This window comes from Rissa tridactyla, chromosome 1, assembly GCF_028500815.1.
Source record: "Rissa tridactyla isolate bRisTri1 chromosome 1, bRisTri1.patW.cur.20221130, whole genome shotgun sequence".
NCBI classification, from domain to species: Eukaryota; Metazoa; Chordata; class Aves; order Charadriiformes; family Laridae; genus Rissa; species Rissa tridactyla.
The window spans coordinates 126,856,353-126,876,288 of record NC_071466.1 but is presented as its reverse complement, the minus strand read 5'-3'; the positions used below and the strand labels follow the sequence as shown (position 1 = coordinate 126,876,288).

The 19,936-nt window shown below is 41.6% G+C and overlaps 1 protein-coding gene across 5 annotated transcripts in view; it reads left to right on the top strand.

Moving 5' to 3' along the window:
- NME7 (NME/NM23 family member 7) overlaps nt 1–19,936 on the top strand; it is a 92,960-nt gene that overhangs the window by 65,767 nt on the left and 7,257 nt on the right. For 3 of the 5 annotated variants that reach the window (XM_054207231.1, XM_054207211.1, XM_054207246.1), the window contains one exon: nt 10,529–10,636. In XM_054207231.1, coding sequence (XP_054063206.1) covers nt 10,529–10,636 — 108 coding nt within the window. Of the gene's footprint in view, nt 1–2,320; nt 2,448–5,192; nt 5,343–10,528; nt 10,641–19,936 lie in introns of those variants that run through there. The other 2 variants (XR_008467170.1, XM_054207221.1) reach the window with 2 other exon arrangements.

The following is a 19,936-nucleotide window of genomic DNA, read 5'->3' as shown; positions in this document are numbered from 1 at the left end:
CAAAGTTTTAAAAGTGCGTGCTTGCCTGGTTTCTTTTAGCATTTCTCGGTTTGATTTTAAATAATGCTAGCTAATACTTTTCAAAATACCATATCTTTATTGTATCTCTGCTTACATATCTTAGATGGATTAAGCAGAAAAGTTTTGTTTCTCACTACTGTAGAAAAAGAGATAGGCTTCTAACATATCAGGTGATCATGCAATACCAGCCTGGTATAAACAAATACACAATGTAATTTTACACTGGTAGTCTGATCAAAGGTAAACTGCAGAGTTCTCTAGGGCTTGTTTCTCCCAGCTACACTGGATTAAAATGCAATTTACCATGCCTATGGAAGGGTTTTAACACTTTTTAAAAATAAAAGTATTCTTCCCCCTTGTGAAAATACAGTCTTTGTCAGTAAAACACAGAGGTTGTAGTCTGCCTGCGGTCAGAGGAGGTCTACCTTCCTTGGTGATGCCTTTCTTTTTCTTTTTTTTTTTTTCTCCCTCCTTCCTCCTTTGGACTGTTCTGTTATGGTTTTGCTGTAGCTGATGAGGTTTCTGAGAATAGATTCATTAATATATTCAGTCCGTAAAGGCACAAGGTAAGAGCCTTTTCAAGAACACGATGGTTCTGGGTTAATTTCAGTCTACATGGTTGTTTTCTCTGCTTCCCTTGTGTTCTGTTTGGTTACAGCAGATAGAAAATCACTCTTTTACGTTAGACAGTGATGTGTTTGAATATAGAAAAGTTAATCCATGAAAAGAAGCATTCAGGCAAAACCCAAATTATCTATAGCTTCAGTCCTTCCCTGGGAAAAGGGAGCAGTGTTTCCAGAAGACATGGGAAGTGCTGAGGTCACTCTGTCTGGGAAAGAAAATGTTACCGTTACTGCACTAAACCACCATTTTCTCCTTCTGCAGTTTCCTAGCATCCTGGTCACACTGACCTTGTGTGTTTGCAGAATCGTAAAATCATAGAATAGTTTGGATTGGAAGCATTCTTTAAAAGTCATCGAGTCCAACTCCCCTACAACGAGCTGGGACACCTTAACTAGATCAGGTTGTTCAGAGTCCCCTCCAACCTGACCCTGAATGTTTGAATCTTTGATTTTAATATATTAAGAGCATTTGCTTACATGCCTGACTCAGAGTTTTGTTGACTGTAGATAGCCTTGTCCTTCACTTGAATCTTCCTGACTTCTGATTGGAATATAGTACTTTTGTAGTGATGTTACATATATTTCAAGTTATGAAGTAATACAAATGATATCTCGGTAAAAAAATATTATGAAAATAATAAACCAAGGTAGAACTTGGTAAAACGGGCTGCAACAGCTTTTTCTAGAGCACTGTAGAAGGCAGTTAGCAAGAGTCAGCACACAAAGGTGCTCGTTGAAAATGTGCAATTGAGGAAGTTATAAACATGTACAAAAAGGGCACTAGAGCACTTTCTTTTCCATATAACCATGATGATGTTGTGGTCTTGAGTATCCTGAAGTTGACTGTAGTTGTTCCAAAAAGTTTCACGTCTTTCAGTTGTCAGTTTATGAGTAGTCAGTTCTTGGATGTGCGTTACTTTTTTCTCTTATCCCAACGGACTGCTTATTCAGGCTCTGCTTGGTTAATAAATTGGTGGCAGAGCTAATAACCAAATAGAAAAGGAGCTGCAGATCCCAGTGTATCTTACATACTCTTGCTGATAAGAGATTGATCTGAGGGGAACTGATCACTGCTGGAAGATCTATCAGTTTCTCAAGTGGGTTTCCCCTAAGAGGGATCGGTTGGCTTTCTAGGTGGCTAGGTGGTATCCTTGTATTGTACATTGCAATAGGGTGTTTATGGACTGAAATTCCCTAGGTGCTTTGTATGCCATTGTAGTAATGCAAGAAATACATGCTGTGACCAGAGCGTATCTGCAATTATTTTCTGCTTGAGCTATGTTATTGAAGGCCTCAAAGTGGGTGAAACCAAATACTGTGACCTAAGCCTTCCCTTCTGTAACAAAAAGAACTAAGTAGTCTGGATTTGCATTTCTGATGGTGATGATGGACTTTTTAATTTTATTTTTCAAAATCCTCCTCTCTGCAATTGCTGACAACCAGGAGAACAGCTGCAGTAATAGTTTTCATTCTGTACCACTGGTCTGATTGTCTGTAGACACTATTAACTAAACAAAGGCATTTTAAAAACTGGATATAAAGGACTAATTCAAATGCTGAGAACCTGCTGAATAGTTTGAGATGCAGCTTGCTGGTCTGTTTGGTTTAGGCTGACATTCTCTGTTCTACTGCAGGGCCACCTGAGCAGAATTCTTAGCAGCTTCTTTCATTTACAGTATGATAGACTGCATATGATGTGCACATGGGACTTCCCTTGGATACTCCTACTAAGAAGTTTTCCCTTTCTCTATGACCCATGACCTCCCAGATCAAGGGACTAGAACAAGGTCAGGGTGGAGATGGGTGAGTAGCAGTTCTTCATGTTCCCAGTGCTGCTCTCAAGTTCCCATAGGTCACCTGGCGTGACCTGAGTTTTGCAGACAGTGGCTTATCGTAAAGAGTGATACACTCAAATTAAAGCAGCATTAAATCAGGGAAAGAGAATAGTTGAGGAACTGGTCTGGGATTCAAAAGATCTGAGATAAAAGTTAGACATTGAACTTGCTATCCTTGTGAAATGTGTATTTCTTTGTGCCCCTGGGAAATTACTGTCTCCGTGTCTTGGTTTCCCACTCTGAAAAATAGGGTCCATTCTGCTCCTATTTTCTGTTCTTTGTGACTCTTCCTGTAAGTTTTCCAGGCCAGGAACTGTCTATTAGTACATACAGGAACACTGAATAGTACAGCTAGTCCTGAACACAGCAGGGGCTTTTAAAAACAGTTGTAACACAAATAACGAGTGATTCCTTCCGTCAGAGCAGGGCTGTTCACAACTGCGTGGGAAGAGATGGCAGCACTGCCGCCTCCAAGGAAAAGCTTGCTGTTGGGTTGGAGAGGCTTGAGGGCAGAGTGGAAGGGAAAGCTCTCTCCCATGCTAAGCCCTGAATGAGAAGGATATCTGGAGTTTGCAGCAGACTTGTGAGCTTTGTCTTTCAGTCCATCTGCATCTTCTGTTGAAATGGGTGGTCCAAGGTTGGTTCAGCTAGGGAAGTCTCGGTAGAATTCTTAAGCATTTTTTTCTGCTTTGCAAAGTGTAAAGCTCAGATATCTGGACTGCTTTTGCAAATGTAGAATTCCACCGTGAAATTTCAGAGGAAAATATAATTTATAATTATTGTTCTTACAGGGGAAAACTCAGCCAAGCTATCTGTAGACCAAAAATAACGTCTTGCAACTTCATAGTGACTTTCACTGGAGGCTCTCCAGATATTTTGCTAACATGAATTAATGAAATCCCCAAATATCCCTTGCAGCTTAGTATTTTTTTATCCTTGTTTTATAGGTGAACTAATTAATGGATGAAATTTTGGATGCCTTGAAGGCACTGGAAAAGCATCACCTTTAGGTGATGGTAGAACCAGTAGTTCACCTTTAAAGCTTAAAGTAAAGCCACTAATAATCAAATTTACATCTATACTGTGTTTTCTGATGTCTTGTGGGGTTAGTTGCTTTTCAGTTGTTAAATGCTTCCTTTTTCCAACTTGTCAAGTAATGTAAATATCCCTTATTGCGGCCAGGTAATACAACAAGATAGCTAGATATTTTATCTTTCTTCCTATTTTGTGACCAACTTACATTTGATATGTCAGTTATCCTCAAGACTTCACTATCCAATCTAGTTTACACTTAACTCAGAAGTGTGGCTGCTTGCTCTTATCTAAATTCATCCAATTGGCGATGGCAGATAGGCACACATATATGGCAGTAAAGAAGTTTCTGAGCAGGGCAGTTATCATTAGAATTGCTTAAGCATCAACCAGAAGCGCCAAGACCAGTAAAAATGCTATCTCAGGCTGGCAAATGTGCCACATTTGCTGCCCACAGCAGAGAGTCTGTGGAGAGTTGGTGCGTCACCTTTGGGCTGCCAGAGAGGAGGAGTGGTAGGGAATGGGTGGGAGTGAAGCAGAGGGAATCAAAGTGCCTCAGGGGATGGAGGGTGAGAAGGAGACAGTGTAACAACTTCTACAGACTTGTGAGCTTCCAAAAAGCTGCCAACACTAGAGTACGGAAGATAATTTTAGGTCCGTTAACAAAACTTCCAAAAGATACAGGGCTTGAGACTGGTAGTTCAGAGGTAGGCTGACTTTAAAATAAACAGAAAAGCAGACGAGTTTGGTGGTTTTTTGTTTTCTTTTGTGTTTTGTTTGGGTTTGTTTTTTTTTTTTAACACAGATCAAAGTAGGCTTTTATAACAAAATTAACGATGGTTTGATTACTTGCTGCTACTGTTGCAAAACTATTTGGTTCTGGAGGGAGGTGAGGCTCAGATGCACTTTTTTACAGCCTTGCAATTGAAAATTTGCAATTGAAAATCCAGGAAAGCCTGGATCAGATCACTTAGTTTGCTGAACAAACCTTTATAGGCATGCTGTTTCAGGTACGTAACTACATGCGCACAAAGTTGTCTCAGTTAAAGATATAAGAAACTTGTCAGGACGGCTAGTAAGTGATTGGAGGCATAAATATTTTACCATCAGTCAGGAGAAGGTAACCTGAATATCTAGGTCAAATGCATAGTGCTGAGGGGATAGAAGATTAGGCTAAATATTATAAAGACTTTCAATGCAACCTTTCCGGGTTCTTGAGAACCTGTGTATCAGTTTGTTTTGTGATAAGGACTAAAAGATGAGGGGTGTTTATTGTGTGTGTTTGGAGGGGGTTGTTTTGGTTGGATTATTTTTTTGCGATATACGGAAAGTACAAAAGACTTTGTGATAACTCTGGCTCCCTTGGAAGTGTGTGTAAGGCCATTGATACTGACTCCATATTTGTACATGACGTTGCTGCAGCTCATGTGGAATGGAAAGAAAGAGAAAATATGTCACTGTCAACAAGAGACTTATGTTCTGGATTGGTTTGTGAAATGTAAGCCGAAGGAAACCTACTGCATTCTCTTTAGCCTTGACCTGGTTTTGTATTTAGAAGCTTTCTGAAGTACCTTTCAACAGGCAGGCCCCAGGTTTCAGGGCAAAATGTGTTCTTCCCCAGTTAAAGACTTTACAGTGGCAACAGCACCATCTTATGTAGATTTTTCTCTTTGTGATACAGGCAAAAGGCTTAGCGCTGCATTTAGTGATGATTAAACGGACCTCGGATTGATGCAGGAGCAGAAGATTGTTGTGTTCTGCAGCAGCTGATGCTGAGTGCAAGATGGCTTATTGTATGAAACTGGGGAGCATAAAGCAGGTCAGAGATGAGGTAACTAGAGGGGAAGCACACACATCAAAATTGGTTGGCTAGAGTTTGGAAGGAGTATGGGCTGCAAAAGAAAACATGTGAAGCAAGCTGAGGGAGCCAGCCCTTGTGGTATCGTGCACAAGATCACCCATGACCACAATTTTCATTTTGACAGTTAAGCCTTTGTCTTTGGATGGGAACTTCTGTGAAGGATATATCAGACTGATCAGCTGAGGTTGTTCCCACAGTAACAATAATGCTAAGGCGTTTCTTAGCTTGAATAAGCATTACAGGAGATGCTTGTCTAGTTTTGTATTCTGCATGACAAAGAATGTGCTGCTTTTATCATTTTACCTCTTGCTGATGGCTTGTGTAGTAGGATTGAGTGTTTTGTGCAGCTCCCTGCTGCAACCAGCAGTGTGTGATGTGACTGGTGCTAAAATTCCCTGAAAATAACAGCCAACTGAAGAGCTGTGATGACGAGAAGAGAAGTGAGAGGCACTTGTCTTACCTACCTTACATAGCTGTTGTTTTGCAAAAGGGTCCTTTTTTTTTTTTTTTTTTATTTCCTGAAAGGGCTTATCACCCTCTGCTAACTACAGAGGAAGCTCAGGTGCCTGGCTTAGCTTAGACCAGGCAGTCAGCTTTCCCATGGCTAAAGTTCAGCCAGATAAATTCCAAGGTGAGTGGTGGAATTTACATTATTTTGTTTGTTCACGGTTAATGTGTGTTCTGTTCTCTTGACAAGGGCGTAGGTTCTTAAAAGGAGAAAGGCACTTGCTTGTTTGCCTGGGGCTGACTACTGCCTTCTGAATCAGTTGGCACCCTCAAGGGGAAAGAGGAACCATGTCATGACAGCAGTGGAGCATGGCGAACTGCAGAAGAAAAAAGCTTTATGAGTGCAGGGTGGGGAAAGCAGAGGTGGGGAGACCAAGTCAACGTGAAGCCTTCAGAAAGAGTGATGAATGAGAAATGCCAGGAAGAGGAAGGAGCGAACATGCAGTCAGGGCTCGGACAGAGAAGAAAAACAAGGTGTTTTACTGGGGGTTTAGAGGGGACTGTGCAGAGTTTGTTGCAGCCCAAGAAGTCCTCTGAATGCTGCTGCCTGAAAGCAAACCTAAAAGAATGAACCTGCCCTGGGAGCACACCGTGGGTAGGAGAGGGGTTGATCACAAGCTCTCTTTTTTATTCTGCTTCTCTCAAGAGGGCCAGTAAAGAATTTTCGAGGTTCCTGTGTTCTAGTTCATGTTCAAGTAGAACAAAGTTTTAGGCTGTAAAAATTCCTTGGTGTGTTTTTGATCCATTCAGAGTTTGTGCTGTTTCCCATGGAGGAAGGAGGGAACAGTTGCTGCACAAAGTCCGTGGTCACCTCTTTGGCTTTTCCTTGAATGCCATTTAAACAACAACAAGGCATGCAGAAGTGTTTAAGAGCAGTGTCTTTTTGGCCTTCCTAGATGCCCTATTAAGTATTCAGGGCAAATGCTTTTAAAAACCCAGAAAAATTTTATTGAAATCTGAAGTTTGGGCTGGAGTACATGTTTCTGTTCTATATAACTTCCCATCTAGCCCATGAAAAAACATCCATTTGAAGGAGAAACAGTTAATGAGCTTTGCTGATGAGTATGTTTATGAATTTTCAGTCTGATTTTGACATATTACTGGCATTGGTGACATTTTTGTTTCCCTTCACTTGTATAGAAATAGAAAGATCATAGAATGTGCTAAGTACTTCATATAGGCGGTGTTGCACTGCACACAGTTATATGATAGAGAGGAACATGAAATATATGCATCTGTATCTTGTGTAGGACAAGGATCTTCAAAGGGCTAGCTATAGATCAAAGCCCAGCCTGTAAGGTGCAATCAAATAGCCTGCTAAATAAGGCCAAAGAAGATGAAGCCTTTTGGTACAGCAGCCCTGGTTTGTTTTGCCACAGACAGTGTATTCTTTAAGTGAGGTGCAAGTTCATGGCATCCCCATTTACGCACGCATGTGAAGTTCCAGCGCACACATTTTACTCTCCTCTTAAGCGTATCGTAGAGCGGTAGCTGCTCTTAACTCCTCCATCATCCCACTCTCAACTCCTTTCAAAAAGGTTTTGAAAACCAGTACACAAAACACATACTCTGGAAACTAGACTCAGCAGAAATCTTACGAAGAAGAGGTTTAAAAGGGGATGAAGGGTTGGGGAACCAACCCAAACCCAGCTATTATATTTGTGTCTCCCTGTTGTTTCAGATGAGGCCCTATAAATAAAATATTTGGCAAGCTTCCTGTCGTGGAGCATAAGAATGTATATTAATATGTGCTATGAGGAATAAGTTCTATAAGGAAGGAACTCTCCTCCTCCTTCCCTGAAGCTTCCCAAGATTTCCAGCCATACATACACAAGTACACCTATCTATGCAGCTCTTTTTATCTCCATCATCTACAGAGGCCTTGTTCCCTGAAGCTTCCTCAGTGGTGTAGTAAGAAAGCAACAGAATAGTAAACTTCAGAATTGACAATTGCTATCCTTTTTTGGCTATGTAAATATAAGCAGGACTGCTTTACTTCTCATCCTGTTTGTTAACTGGTGGCAAGAAACGCTTATTTAGATTCTTATTAATCAGGTGCTAACAATGTGAAGTGCTGGAGGACCAACCTTTGTGTACTTCTGATCTAATGCAATCCCAGGCAGAACAGAATGAGTCCCTTTTTGTGCCAGATGGCTGATGAGTTTTAAGAGGGCAGGAGAATGTGTGGCAAGCTGCATTGAAAAACTGAAGGAAGAACAGGAGATTGCATACAGCAACAGCAGGAGCTTTTGCCAATGTTGGTGAGAGAGAGTGAGTCCGAGAGAAGAAACATAAGGTCATCTGTTATGAAGTTGTGAAGTAGAAATGAAAGCTTAGGACAAGTGATAAGCCAGGAGGCCATAGCTGCTTTTAAAGAAAGAAAGAAAGAAAAAAAAAAAAAGGGAAAAAAAAAAGTGGGTTTGGTGAGGAAGATGGGTCAAGGGAAAACTAGGGAAAGTTTCATAAAAAGCAGCATTTTTGGACCTGTTGGAGGATAAAACAGTTTGAGCAAAAGAGTTTGATGGGTAGGAAATAAACGGAATATGAAATGCCAGGCTTTAGCTTTTTGGATCTGAGCTGCTTCTTGCTAAAATGTTTCCAAAGGTTTCATGGTCACAATAATTTTTTCTAATATTCCCAAACTCTCCTAAAAAAATTGAAAGCCTAGTGCTATTGACGGCTTCCTGACAGCTAGTTGTTGCTGGAATCAACAGTTGTTTCAAGGAAGGCTTGATTAAACTGTCACATAGCTATAGTTAACTGGCATGTGACTTGTGTGCTCCAGCAGACTTTCTTATCGCAAGCCTTTAATGAGGACCGTGGAAAAGAGGGGTTTTTTTTCTCCTTGGGGCTTTTTTTTTTTAAAGTGAAACTTTTGAACTTCCCTCTGAAGCAAAATTTGTTTAATGTTGAGTGTATCTTATTCAAATATCCTTAACATCCATATCTAAAGATCCTGTATAACCTGTGACATATATGCAGTAACAATGGGGAACTGAAACTTCTCGTAGCATGTTTTGAGTTAGACACACTGCAAGCGTTGAAGCAATTTAATAGTCTTTCATGTGGGTAACAGATCACCATAGGTAACAGATCTAGGTTACTAGGTAACAGATCGCCGTAAACGTTGATTGTTATTACAGGAAAATATCTAGGACTTGCCCTTAAAGTCCAATTGTCTTAGTATAGTAGTGAGACATGACAAGCGAGTGAAGCTGTAAAGTGGCTAAAGGGTATTTTCAGATAATGCTCTTGTGAGGTCTTTTGGGACTAGCTTAAAACATTCACTGCCATCCCAGAAGAGACTGTGCATCATGTGAGTGGTTCTCATATGTACCTGTGCAAAGTTTTCCAGAGCAGCCAAAGAGCCACTGCGAAGGTCACTTTGAACCCATTTGACACTGAAAGTTAAGAAATGCTTGGATGATCCAGTCTGGTGACTAGGCTGTGGGGGCAGTAACTTCCAGCTGTGACACCAAAACAAACACCTGGGAGTGGCACAGTGAAACTGTGTTGGCCGCTTCCAAAGTGATTACACCCTAATGTACCTGGTGCCTTTTCAGAAAGGGGCTGATGTAGGCTGTATTGGCAAGGAAGAATGCTTTTTTTTTTTGTTCAGTAACTGTAGTTTGAGCTTGTCATCAGCCTGTCCCCTCACAGGCAGCAGTGCTCAGGATTCACTCATGGAAGAATGTCCAAAGAGTTTTAAGGAGGGAAAACTGGTTTAATGCCATCACTGCTGAATTTTAAAAGGAGGCACAGTGTGTATGAGACAGGCTTGGAGAAGAGCTCCAGGGTGCTGGGAATAGAGACCAAGAAGGTATAGCTCAGGTGGCGTAGGAAAGGGGTTAAAAGACAACACTGAAAGGTGGTAGTGCAGAGAAGTGCAGCAGGACTGCATTATGCCTTGAAAGAAAGAGCACGGTGGAGGGAAGAGCCAATGAAGGCAGTCCTCTGCGGTATAAGATGGGAGATTTATCATAGGAAAGAGGTAGGGGAAGAATGTTATCTTAGGACCTGAGTGGTATCTGCTGTAGCAAGAGCAACACTCTGAGAGGCCAAGGAGGCGTTTGGCATTGTAGATGAAGAAAAGTATTGAAATGTCAATTTCAAAGAATAGAGAGAAATGTAGAGAGAGTCTGGACTGATCCTCAGAGGCGATCAGATGTTGGCATTAGTTATGGTGTGAGAGAAGCACCACAGAGAAGATCAAGAGGCTAGATTCAGTATCTGCGCTTCACAAATGTCAGGTTCTGAGGCAAATAGTTCAGTGTTAGGGGAGGCAGTCTGCAAGGTGGTGTGCTTGTGTCTGCTCACTGGGTGCAGCACATTCAGTGCTTGAGAACTGAAAAGGTGTTAACATGAGCTAATATAAGAGCCAGGAAGGTGTATCTGTAATAAGAAGGGTCTTGCACTTCACCCGAGGTGGCTTTGTTGGCCCGATTTCAACCAGTTAGTTTTCACAGTCTTGGTCATGGTTTTTCAGCAGTTGTGTATGTGTGTAGTGCAAGCTGGAATTTCCCTCTTTGTTTTCTTTTATAGTGTGACACACATATATTAATGTTTTACTTTATAAGATTCTATTGCATCCACAATATAAAGGAACAATGTAGTTCACAAAGGTCTTCTGGTTTTCTTGTGCTCAATAGGAAATAGCCCGTCACCTCCGACCTGGAACCCTGCGTGCTGTCTTTGGGAAGAACAAGATTCAGAATGCTGTCCACTGCACAGACCTACCTGAAGATGGACTTTTGGAGGTAAGACCTGCTAGACAAACATGTGCTTTTATATCATAGGAAGTTTTAGAGTGAAAAGCTATACTTGACACTGTTTTAAGCTGTTTGAAGTGTTTTATATGTGGAGTACCTGTGTTGGAGACCAGTGATCAGGTAGAAACAAAAGCAAGGGCATTTAACTTCCTTAATTCTGATCCTGTAAAAAATTAATCCATGCAGTTTTCTTGAGTGAATATAGTACAATGAAGTATTTTGTGAAATGAAAGTCAAGGGTCTTCTCTTTGGCCAAACGTGTCCTTGGGACTGTATATCAGGACCTAACAGTGCTTCTGCAGAGACACCTTCTTAGCCCTTTCTTGGATGACCACCATGACTCCTGGTCTGGATTGTCTCTACAGTGAGCTGGTGTGGGGCTTGGAATATTACAAGCACTAGGGATTCAAATTCAGATAGAGTCCAGGTTTATTTGTAGACAGTCATAATTATGCACATCAGGTGGTATTTCCTGTGTTTTGTGTTAACTTACTAATTATTATCTGACTTTGGCTTTGTATGCTTTCATTAAAGCCCAATAAAATGGGAAAACGTTAAATTAAGGGTGTTTATAAAGACAGAAGTACTCACTATGAAACCAGAACAAGCTCACTCACTTAATTCCATGCCACAAAACTAAGGTTCTGTACAAGGGGGTTGAAACAGTGTGTAAGCACATCTTAGATGGATCTCTGCATCCATGCAGATGGTTTTTCCAGCACGTGCATATCTTCTGGTTTACTGTCTATATGTATTTGTGAGTGTTTTGCTGTCAGACTATAATAGAATGATGGAGCAGCAAGAGTTTTTGTAGCTTGGATTATTTTACGCTGCCAAAATGGTGTTTTCATTGAGGGGAGAGGAAGAGCTAACTGCGTCACCATCACCCTCATGAAATAAAATCAGATCTGTAGGTTAAAGTGCTGTTTGCCAGGGAATTGCGTCTAGTTTAAGGAATAGAGTGAAATTCAACACTGAGAATGACAGCCAGGATCAACAAAGTTCTAACTTTTTAAACCATTTCCAAGCTGTCATTAAAAGTTGGCAACTTCTACTTTCTGCCCAAAGGGACTGGATTTAAACAAGCAAACAGGTATTTGTCACCACATGCCTAAAATCCCTCAGTCGCGGCTTTTCAATGACAACAGAAAAAGGCATAGCCTGCAGAGAGAAATGAGTCTCACCGGCACTCAGAGAGCATTTTAGTACTTCAGCAGAATTCTCTCTCTCTCGTGTCCACAGTCTGTCTCCTTTATGCTGGCGCAAAGCAGGTCTAAATGCATTTTGCTGGTTATTTAAATTGAGTTTACAGCTTCTGCAAAACAAAAATTGAGGCTGGAGTTCTTTTTCAAGGTCTTCACTACATGCGTTTGTCCTTTGAATCCCATAGCTGAATCATAAGTGAAGTTCTTGATCTAGACTGCACACTAGACTCTGACTACACACTTTGCAGTTCCCATTGCAGACTGGTCATTTTAATAATCATTTATCAATTGTATTGTTTGGGGAGAAGTGTCTAAAATCTTTTTTTACCATAGGCAAAATTGTACACAGAATGTGGCTCTTCATCTGTCTGTAAGTTTCTTCTGTAACAGTCCAGGTTAAGCCAGCAGTTGTAAAGGGCATTGGTCAATGTTCTTTAATGAGTAAATAAAGCAGTGAATGTTTCATTGTGATCGTTTGGCAAATAAGCATTATAATGTAAACTATAGAAACCTTTTTACTGCTAACACTTTAAGTCTTGGAGTGTCTTTAGATGTCTTCTGTAAGAAATGCAGTTGCCTGAAAACTTAGGTAAGCAAAATAAAAAATAACCTCTGGATTTGCTTAGGTGCAAGGGCTTGTCACAACTGATGAAAGAGAAACGATACAGTATACGTGGAGTCATCCTTGGGAAGGGCTTTTTCCTCAGTGAGCTTTTCTGTGAGAGGAGCTCAAAGCCAGTCACAGAGGCCCCATTTGCTGGCAAGCAGAAACCAGACCTTCCTCCCGCCTCAGCCCCAGTAACTGTAACAGCGCTGTTCGTGCTGGGCTAGAGCAGAGTGACTGCGTGGTGTGCGAGACAACCATAGAAGGAAACTGAGCCAAACTAATACTTTTAAGAAGTATGCTCTTCAGTAAATGGTAGTGAATATTTTCATTGTTTAATGGATAACTGAATATTTTTAATATACTGAGTTTAACTGAGCAATTATTTTCAGCCTTGGAGGAGGTGAATTCAGAGATAAGTAAGGCGCTTGTTATTGAGGAGAATGACCTTGGCTATGTTGGCACTGCGGAACTTGCTTCTTTCAATGTGGAGTTAGCCTATATTCGTTATGTCCATGTTTCAGTAGGAGATGTTGCTGAGATGTTAATACTGCTGTTGCTTTAAAAGCTTTGCAGTACCATTGTAGGACAACTGATTAGTAGAGGAGGAGTCTGGAGTAAATTTTAGGGAGAAATCTGACCTATTAGATTTATAGTACAAAGATGAAGGATCCTTTTTAAAACCCCAAAGAAAGTTAATTCACCCATAGCAGTCTCTTTCCTTTCTTCAGGTGGCATTGTTTTTTGTGCAGTGTTAATACTCTGCTGCAGTTACTACCCCAGTATAGCTCCAAAAACGAGCCTAAATGCAAATTCTTGCATTCCTGTTTTGCTGATGAAAGGTAAGTTTGGCAATCTGAATTCAGGCACAAGAGCTAGGAACTCCAGAGTTTCATTTCTAACTCTGGTGCTGATTTTGTCTGAGCTTGGCTAAGCCCCTTTTCACATTTTGGCATGCAAGTGTTTGGCTCTGAAATTCTACGTGACGATGTTCTGATTTATATTTCTCTTCTCCAAAATAAAATCCCAAATGCAGCAAATTTTAGAAAGCAAACTGCAGAATCATTATTACAAATAATGGCACAAAATTTCTAGTACTATTTTTTCCCCCAGTTCCCATTACATATATGTTGTTGGGGGTTTTTTAGTTTGGTTTGGTTTATGGCTTTATCAAGCCTTTGGCTTGAGGTTCTTTTGGTTTTGGTGGTAGTTTGTAGGCTGCTGCTGTTGCCACTTCGTGGATGGGAAGCTGATTAGGTTGGTCCATGTGTTAAATGGTTTTGTGACTTCTGAACTTCCAGAACCAAATAGAGGTGGAAAGGGGAGATACCTGGTTGACCTGCTACCCTATGATGGGCCTTACATGCACAGTATTTATGGAAGCACAATAAAGGCGTGTTCCTGTGTAGAAGGGAACACATTGGTGCTTTCCTGAGGACTCAGTTAAGTATCCTTAGTGCCAGATACTGCTTATTTTAAGATTTCTCCACCCTTCTCTGCAGTTTTCATCACCCACAGTTTAAGATCTAACTGAAAATTGAAGGGTGTTTGGAATGGCAGCTGCTGCCTGATAATCCACAAATGGAGGCTTCTTAGAGGAGATGAGATAGGTAATTGAGGGCTAGATCAAATGCTTGCTGTAGTTAATAGCCAAACTTTAGGTGACTTTGGTGGTTCATACTCAGTTGACAGTCACTAGGAAGGGCAAGGTAGTGACCTTTCTCCCAGAAATCATGATCAAGGAGTACTCGGGGAAAGGAGAGAGAACAACACCGTCTCAGGAACAGCAAGGACTAATTAACTAAGTAAGGGTTAGCTTGTGCACCTAGTTTTAGAACACTATATTTCATTAACGTAGTACAGTGTTTTTTCAGTGGTTTTTTTTTGTTAAACCTCTTTTCCATGGACCTGGAAAAAGGAAACTTCACTTTTAATCATAAAAACCCCTCAAACAAACAAACAAACAAACGCCAAAAGCAAATACCAGCACCTGCTTCCACCAGTTTGACCCTTAACTCCTATCTTTGTTCTACAAGCTAATTCACGTTTTAGGCAGTGACTAAAGCATAGCAGAATTAATGAATAACTCACTTTGGCTGAAGAGGGGAGGGGAGATGCAGTTGAGCCTAAAACGCAACTGGTAACAATGGAAAAAATCAGTGTATTTTCAGTTGTGAAGCTGTAACTGTTTTTTTTTATTCCTAGTTTAGTGATACAGGAGGAGAGTGAACATTGCCCTGAAGCCTCTTGGATGAGCTCTTTGACTTACTGGGTCAGGCACTTACTTATTCACTTCATAGACTTCTGTGTCCTCATATCAGTACAAAATGTATTTTCACAAGTGACAACGAATAGACACGAATAGCTCAGAACAGTCCGTTTTCTCAGCCTTGTCATCAGTTTCCCATTTTAATGGGGAGAGGAAAGAAAGGAGGAAGTAGAGAAGGGAGTCTGAAAGCATTGGAGTATTTATGAGATAATGGGGTTTCATGAGTGAAGGCCAAACCAGCAGTTTCTTGATTTTTCTCATCAACTGATAGTGTGTAGGACATTCAGAGCAAGGGTTTGCATTTGTTTCCCACAACCAAAGCAGGTACTGCTCTACCTCTCATCAGGTTTTTTTTTCTATTTTATATAAAGCAGGTACTCTTTATATAAAGTTACTATATATATAAAAGTTATATAAGGTTTTATTTTTATATATATGTAAAAGTTACTATGTATAAGCTACTATATACTGTCTATATAAAGCAAACAATTACAGTACTGACCTGCATTCACGTTCTTTCTGAGTCAGGTAGAGCAAAGACTGAAACATGCATGTTTATATGCCAAGTAAGTTCTCTATTTAATAGACTAGAGACAGTTTTGTGTTTGTGTCTTTCATGTACACGCGATGAAAGATGATTCTGTTTCTCAACTCACCGTCTTTGACCTGAAAAACATTTCTGATAAATATCTTGTTGAAATAGAAGCTTGCAAACCACTGGATCTGATGAATCATCATTCTCTAGACAAAACAAGTTTCCTTGAAATTAGTCATTCCTGTACTAGTTTTAGTCGAAGTACTTGACACAAGGTGGTGTGGCTACCAGGCTTCACGGTTTATGTGCCTCCTTAAAGAAATGAAGGCAAATTAAAAATCAGTCAGTGAAGGCCTTATTCAGTCATTGGAAGTACAGTGTGTAAAACTTTCCACAGGAGGTGGTGCTGTACACACACCTCACGTCGTTGGGTCTCAAGTGGCTGAGTACCTTTCAGATTATGCAGGAATCCACATAATCTGCAACCATTAAAAAAACCCGTAGCCTAGACCTGCAGTTATAACAAAACCAGTGTTTCTGGGGTTTGGCACGCTCTGCCTATAAACGGTTGCTCATACTGTGTAGTTCAAGGCAGGTTTGGGGGAGATTTGGGGTTTTTTTTGGTGAGCAGTTCCATAAGGGCATTTGTACTGCAGCAAAACACCCTAGGGACGATAAACTGCACATGTCTGGGGTAACCTGAAAGGTCTCTCCTTTGAGGTGCAGCCTGCTGTGTCTGAGCCGTCCACGTTAGCTTTGTGTTCCTATGCCATAGTGTTTGGGCAATCAGTCAGTCTCATGGGGTTTCTTTGCATGATTAAAAAACGCTTAATAATCATACACGTATATGTGTGTGTGTACTTATACATAGAGGGAGAGGATGCTGCCCTAAGTAAGATACGCATGAAAAAGGATTTGCTGTGGGATGGGTAAAATTTTAGTTCTGGGTAAAATAACCTTCTCTGTGTTGCCAAGGAAGACACTGTTATTAGGTGACTACTACTTCTAGTGGACAATAATGTGGCAATTGCTGTGGGAACGTGCTTACATGTACCTTTGCATGTCTGGTAGGCTATGTGTGAAACTGCAGAGTGGGATTGGCTTTTAAGCCAGTTTTCATGGGAGTGGAGGATGTGCCAACTGCCGCCTCAGTCTTGTGTCTCCACGGGCGCTCTTTCCACTGACTCCTCAGGGTGCTGCCTGTGTGCCTCCGCATGGCTGCTGGGTGCCGTCAGGCTCCGCCTTGGGCATTGGGACTGCAGAGGGAAATGTGTCAGTTTTCAGTGTTGGAGGCAGCTTTCCAGCCAGGCGGTAGCAAGGACCTCCTTAAGTATCGTTTGCTGGCCTTCTCCCTTGCCTCAGAGCTATTTGTGGCATCCACAGACATGAAAATAACCAAATGAAGGAGGATGATTTTGCTGTTATCAAAGAAGAGTGGGTTTTGTTTGTCTTCTGAGAGAGCTGTCATGATGGTTGGATTTTTTTCCTATCACTTCTTTGAATTTCAGCTGTGCAGTGGTGTTCAAGAGGAAGGCTGGGGACTGGCAGGCTGTGCAACATACTGCTGGAAGCTCTTCTTTCCCTTGCTCAGCCTCGCACCAGGGAGACTGGCTTACTGTTTCTAAGGCATTTAAGCAAACAAATAATATTGTCTAGCTGTACAAATCAGCTATGGCAGTCCGATGGATGGAGACTCGCACAAGTTCTGGCACTGGAAGTTCATCTGGCTGGATTCAGCCTTGGGGAGATGGGAGGTGATGTCGTATGATAAGCGGCGACAGGACAGGCCAGTTCAGCAGATGTGTTTTGTCCAGACAAGTGCTGTGGGCGATGAAAACCAGCATCGTTTTCCTCAGATTTGGTATTAACTAAATGCTCTGACGAGTGTTGAGAGCTGTGCTGCTCCTGGGCTTTTGGTGCAGCACGTCTTCCACCTGCTAGAAGCCAGCCGTCCTTGGTCTGACGTTCTAAGTAGTGCCAGGAGAAGCACGCCTTACGCCTCCTTTCCCTTTGCGTTTATTCAGGGAGGCTGGGGGGAGGGTGGTGTTTTAGCAAGCTGTTCAGGGCGGACAGGGGAGCCCTCGCCTTGCAGCGGGGGGACACGACAAATGCTTCCCATAACTATTTCCATAAGAACAGAGCTCTCTTGCAGAAGCGCTCTGCTGGCTGCCAACTCGTGTTTTTGTGTTCGCAGCTTCCTTGCCCACCCGCTGCCGTTGTCTCGACATGTGGGCGCGCTGCAAGGTGCTTGCTATCATCCACCCTGGAAATGCCTTCGTACCAGTAGTGAGCTGATCCATGGGTTGAGGTTATAGTGCAACAGTTTAGGATGGAAGGCACCGGAGGGATGCAGCTCTGTTCAACTAATCTTGTTGGTGCATCAAGGTATAGTCCAAGCAATTTAATAAAGCATGTCAATGAGTAACTCTCAGAAGCGTCAATGTGCTTAGTGTGGAATTTGTGTATGTCACACTCGGAACAAAGGTCTCCTGCATTGCTTGTTACCGATTAACTTGTCTGGTATTATGCAAGCTGCCTCTACCAGCTGAGAACTAACTCTCCCCATTCACAGGGCAGCGCAGCTTGTAAAACATTACACAGCAGAAGTGCATAGCATGGCAATGAACCTTTCACTGAGGGCATTTCAGCTGTACAGCATTTCCCTCAGGAGCCTTTAAAATATTAATAAAGAAGCCATTGTTTCACTCAGTCATACGGCAATTTTGCAATGAAGTCTTTTATTAGGGGCCCATACTGAGCTGCATAATCCAGGGTAAGATGCTTTTAATCATCTCCAGTGAGAAGAAATAAAAAATAGGAGGGTTTGGGTGAGGTTGTTTTTTGGCGGGGTTTTTTGCAAGTTTTCATCAAAGCAATAGCTATTTTTGTCTGTCGGTTGGAAGTTTCAGTCTCTCCTGGTACAAAATGGTTTCTAGAAAGATGTGTCGGATAATGGTTATTATGATTCAAGGGCTTCTCCATTTTAACTTTCTGAGACTTTTTATTCAACAGCTGTGGGAACAGGTTGAAAAGAATCTGGAGTGTAGGAAAACTTCATCTTATTTGGTGCTGTTTTTGCACATCAGAGGATGTTAGCCAGCACTGGAATTCTGTCTCAAAATTTTTCCTGATGCTGTATATATACTTGTACAGAGAATTAAGTAATCTTTCAATCTGAAATTAAAATTAAAAACAGCAATAATAGAGGGATGGATTTTGGACACATGTTGATGATTTCTCTTTTTAAAAAAGATTAAATTATGGTATTATTAGGTCACTTGCAGCCTGATTTTGAACACAGGTTGTATAATTATTATACTTGTGGGCCAGACAGGCAAACTAAACTAGAAACTTGTTTAAACAGAGTTGTGAAATAGTTCAGCTCTTGTGCTTCCACTTCTGGGTAAGATCAGAGGTCCAATCACCCCTTGTTCTGCCAAGTCTGAGGTTTATAAGTGCCAAAGAGAAGTTAACGAGTGTGAACCAAGCGGCTCCCAAAGCTCTTTAAGTTTCACCTGATCCCAAAGGTAACCTAACGTGATAAACAGGGTTTGGCTTTTGTCATGTGTTCGAGTTGCGCTGAGCGAGGTAATTTTGTGGAGGGGAGGTCAAGGCAGAGGGAAGGCGTGACACTTCTTGATAACTCATTTGAGGCCCAGTTTGCGTCTTTGAGGCTGCTGCCTTCTTTCTTTCCCTCGGCACGTTCTCACTTTGAACCAAAAAGCCCAGGTCCTCTTTCCTTTACCCCTCTTCATCTAGCTGAAGCATGGCAACAATTTAGCTGCAACTCAGCTGCATGATGGGCAGACTACAGCAATGAAGAGAAGAAAGCTCAGGGAAATAGCTTATACAGCAAAAGCAGTAAGAGGACACGGTAGTTACACAGTTATGTAGAAGCCCAGAATCTCCTTTCATTCCTTGTGCCAAGAGGTCCTGCACCTTTTCTGGGGTATAAGAGAATCTCTGTTTTCCTGTGGCACACGCTGCTGTGTGATGCAAATACATTTTCACATGGCTTCCTATTATTAACCTCAGCCAGTTGTACCTCCCACCTCTCTCTCAGAGGTCAAATAGGCAAATGATTAGCTATATTGATACTTTCTGTGTAGGGTTTGCCCCTTCCCTCATCAGTGTAACCTCCTTGACAGACTGCTGTAAACTAGCAGGAATTAAGAGGAGATTTTAAGTCAGCTGTCTGCATACATGTGTTGAAATGTATGTGGAACATGGGAGGAAAAAACCAAAGCCAAACATGTTAATATGGATAGAAGACTGAATAAGATTTCCTGTCTCTCATAGGTACTAACACCATGCGATATCTTGAGTTAAGGGTTTATCAAGCTCTAGAAACCACTTCTTCTTTCACAGGTAAAGAATAACTGATTATTCGAAGTGTCGTGTCATATCAGTATTGGTTTGGTAGTGTGGTAATACTGAGGGCTTAGACACTGGCTGTGATGATTTGTGCTAGCAGCGGTGCCAACACAGAACTAGATGGCAGTGGTCACCTGAAAGGCTGTTGGCTGTAGTCTAGGGGTCCTCCAGACCAAGTATCTTCTGGTTTCAGTAAGAGTTGGATTCTCCCTCTTCATCTTTAACCCTAAGTGCATTGGCATTTAGGCAGGAAAGATATATCCACAAGTATATCTGAGAGATACTGAGATACGTAGGCAAG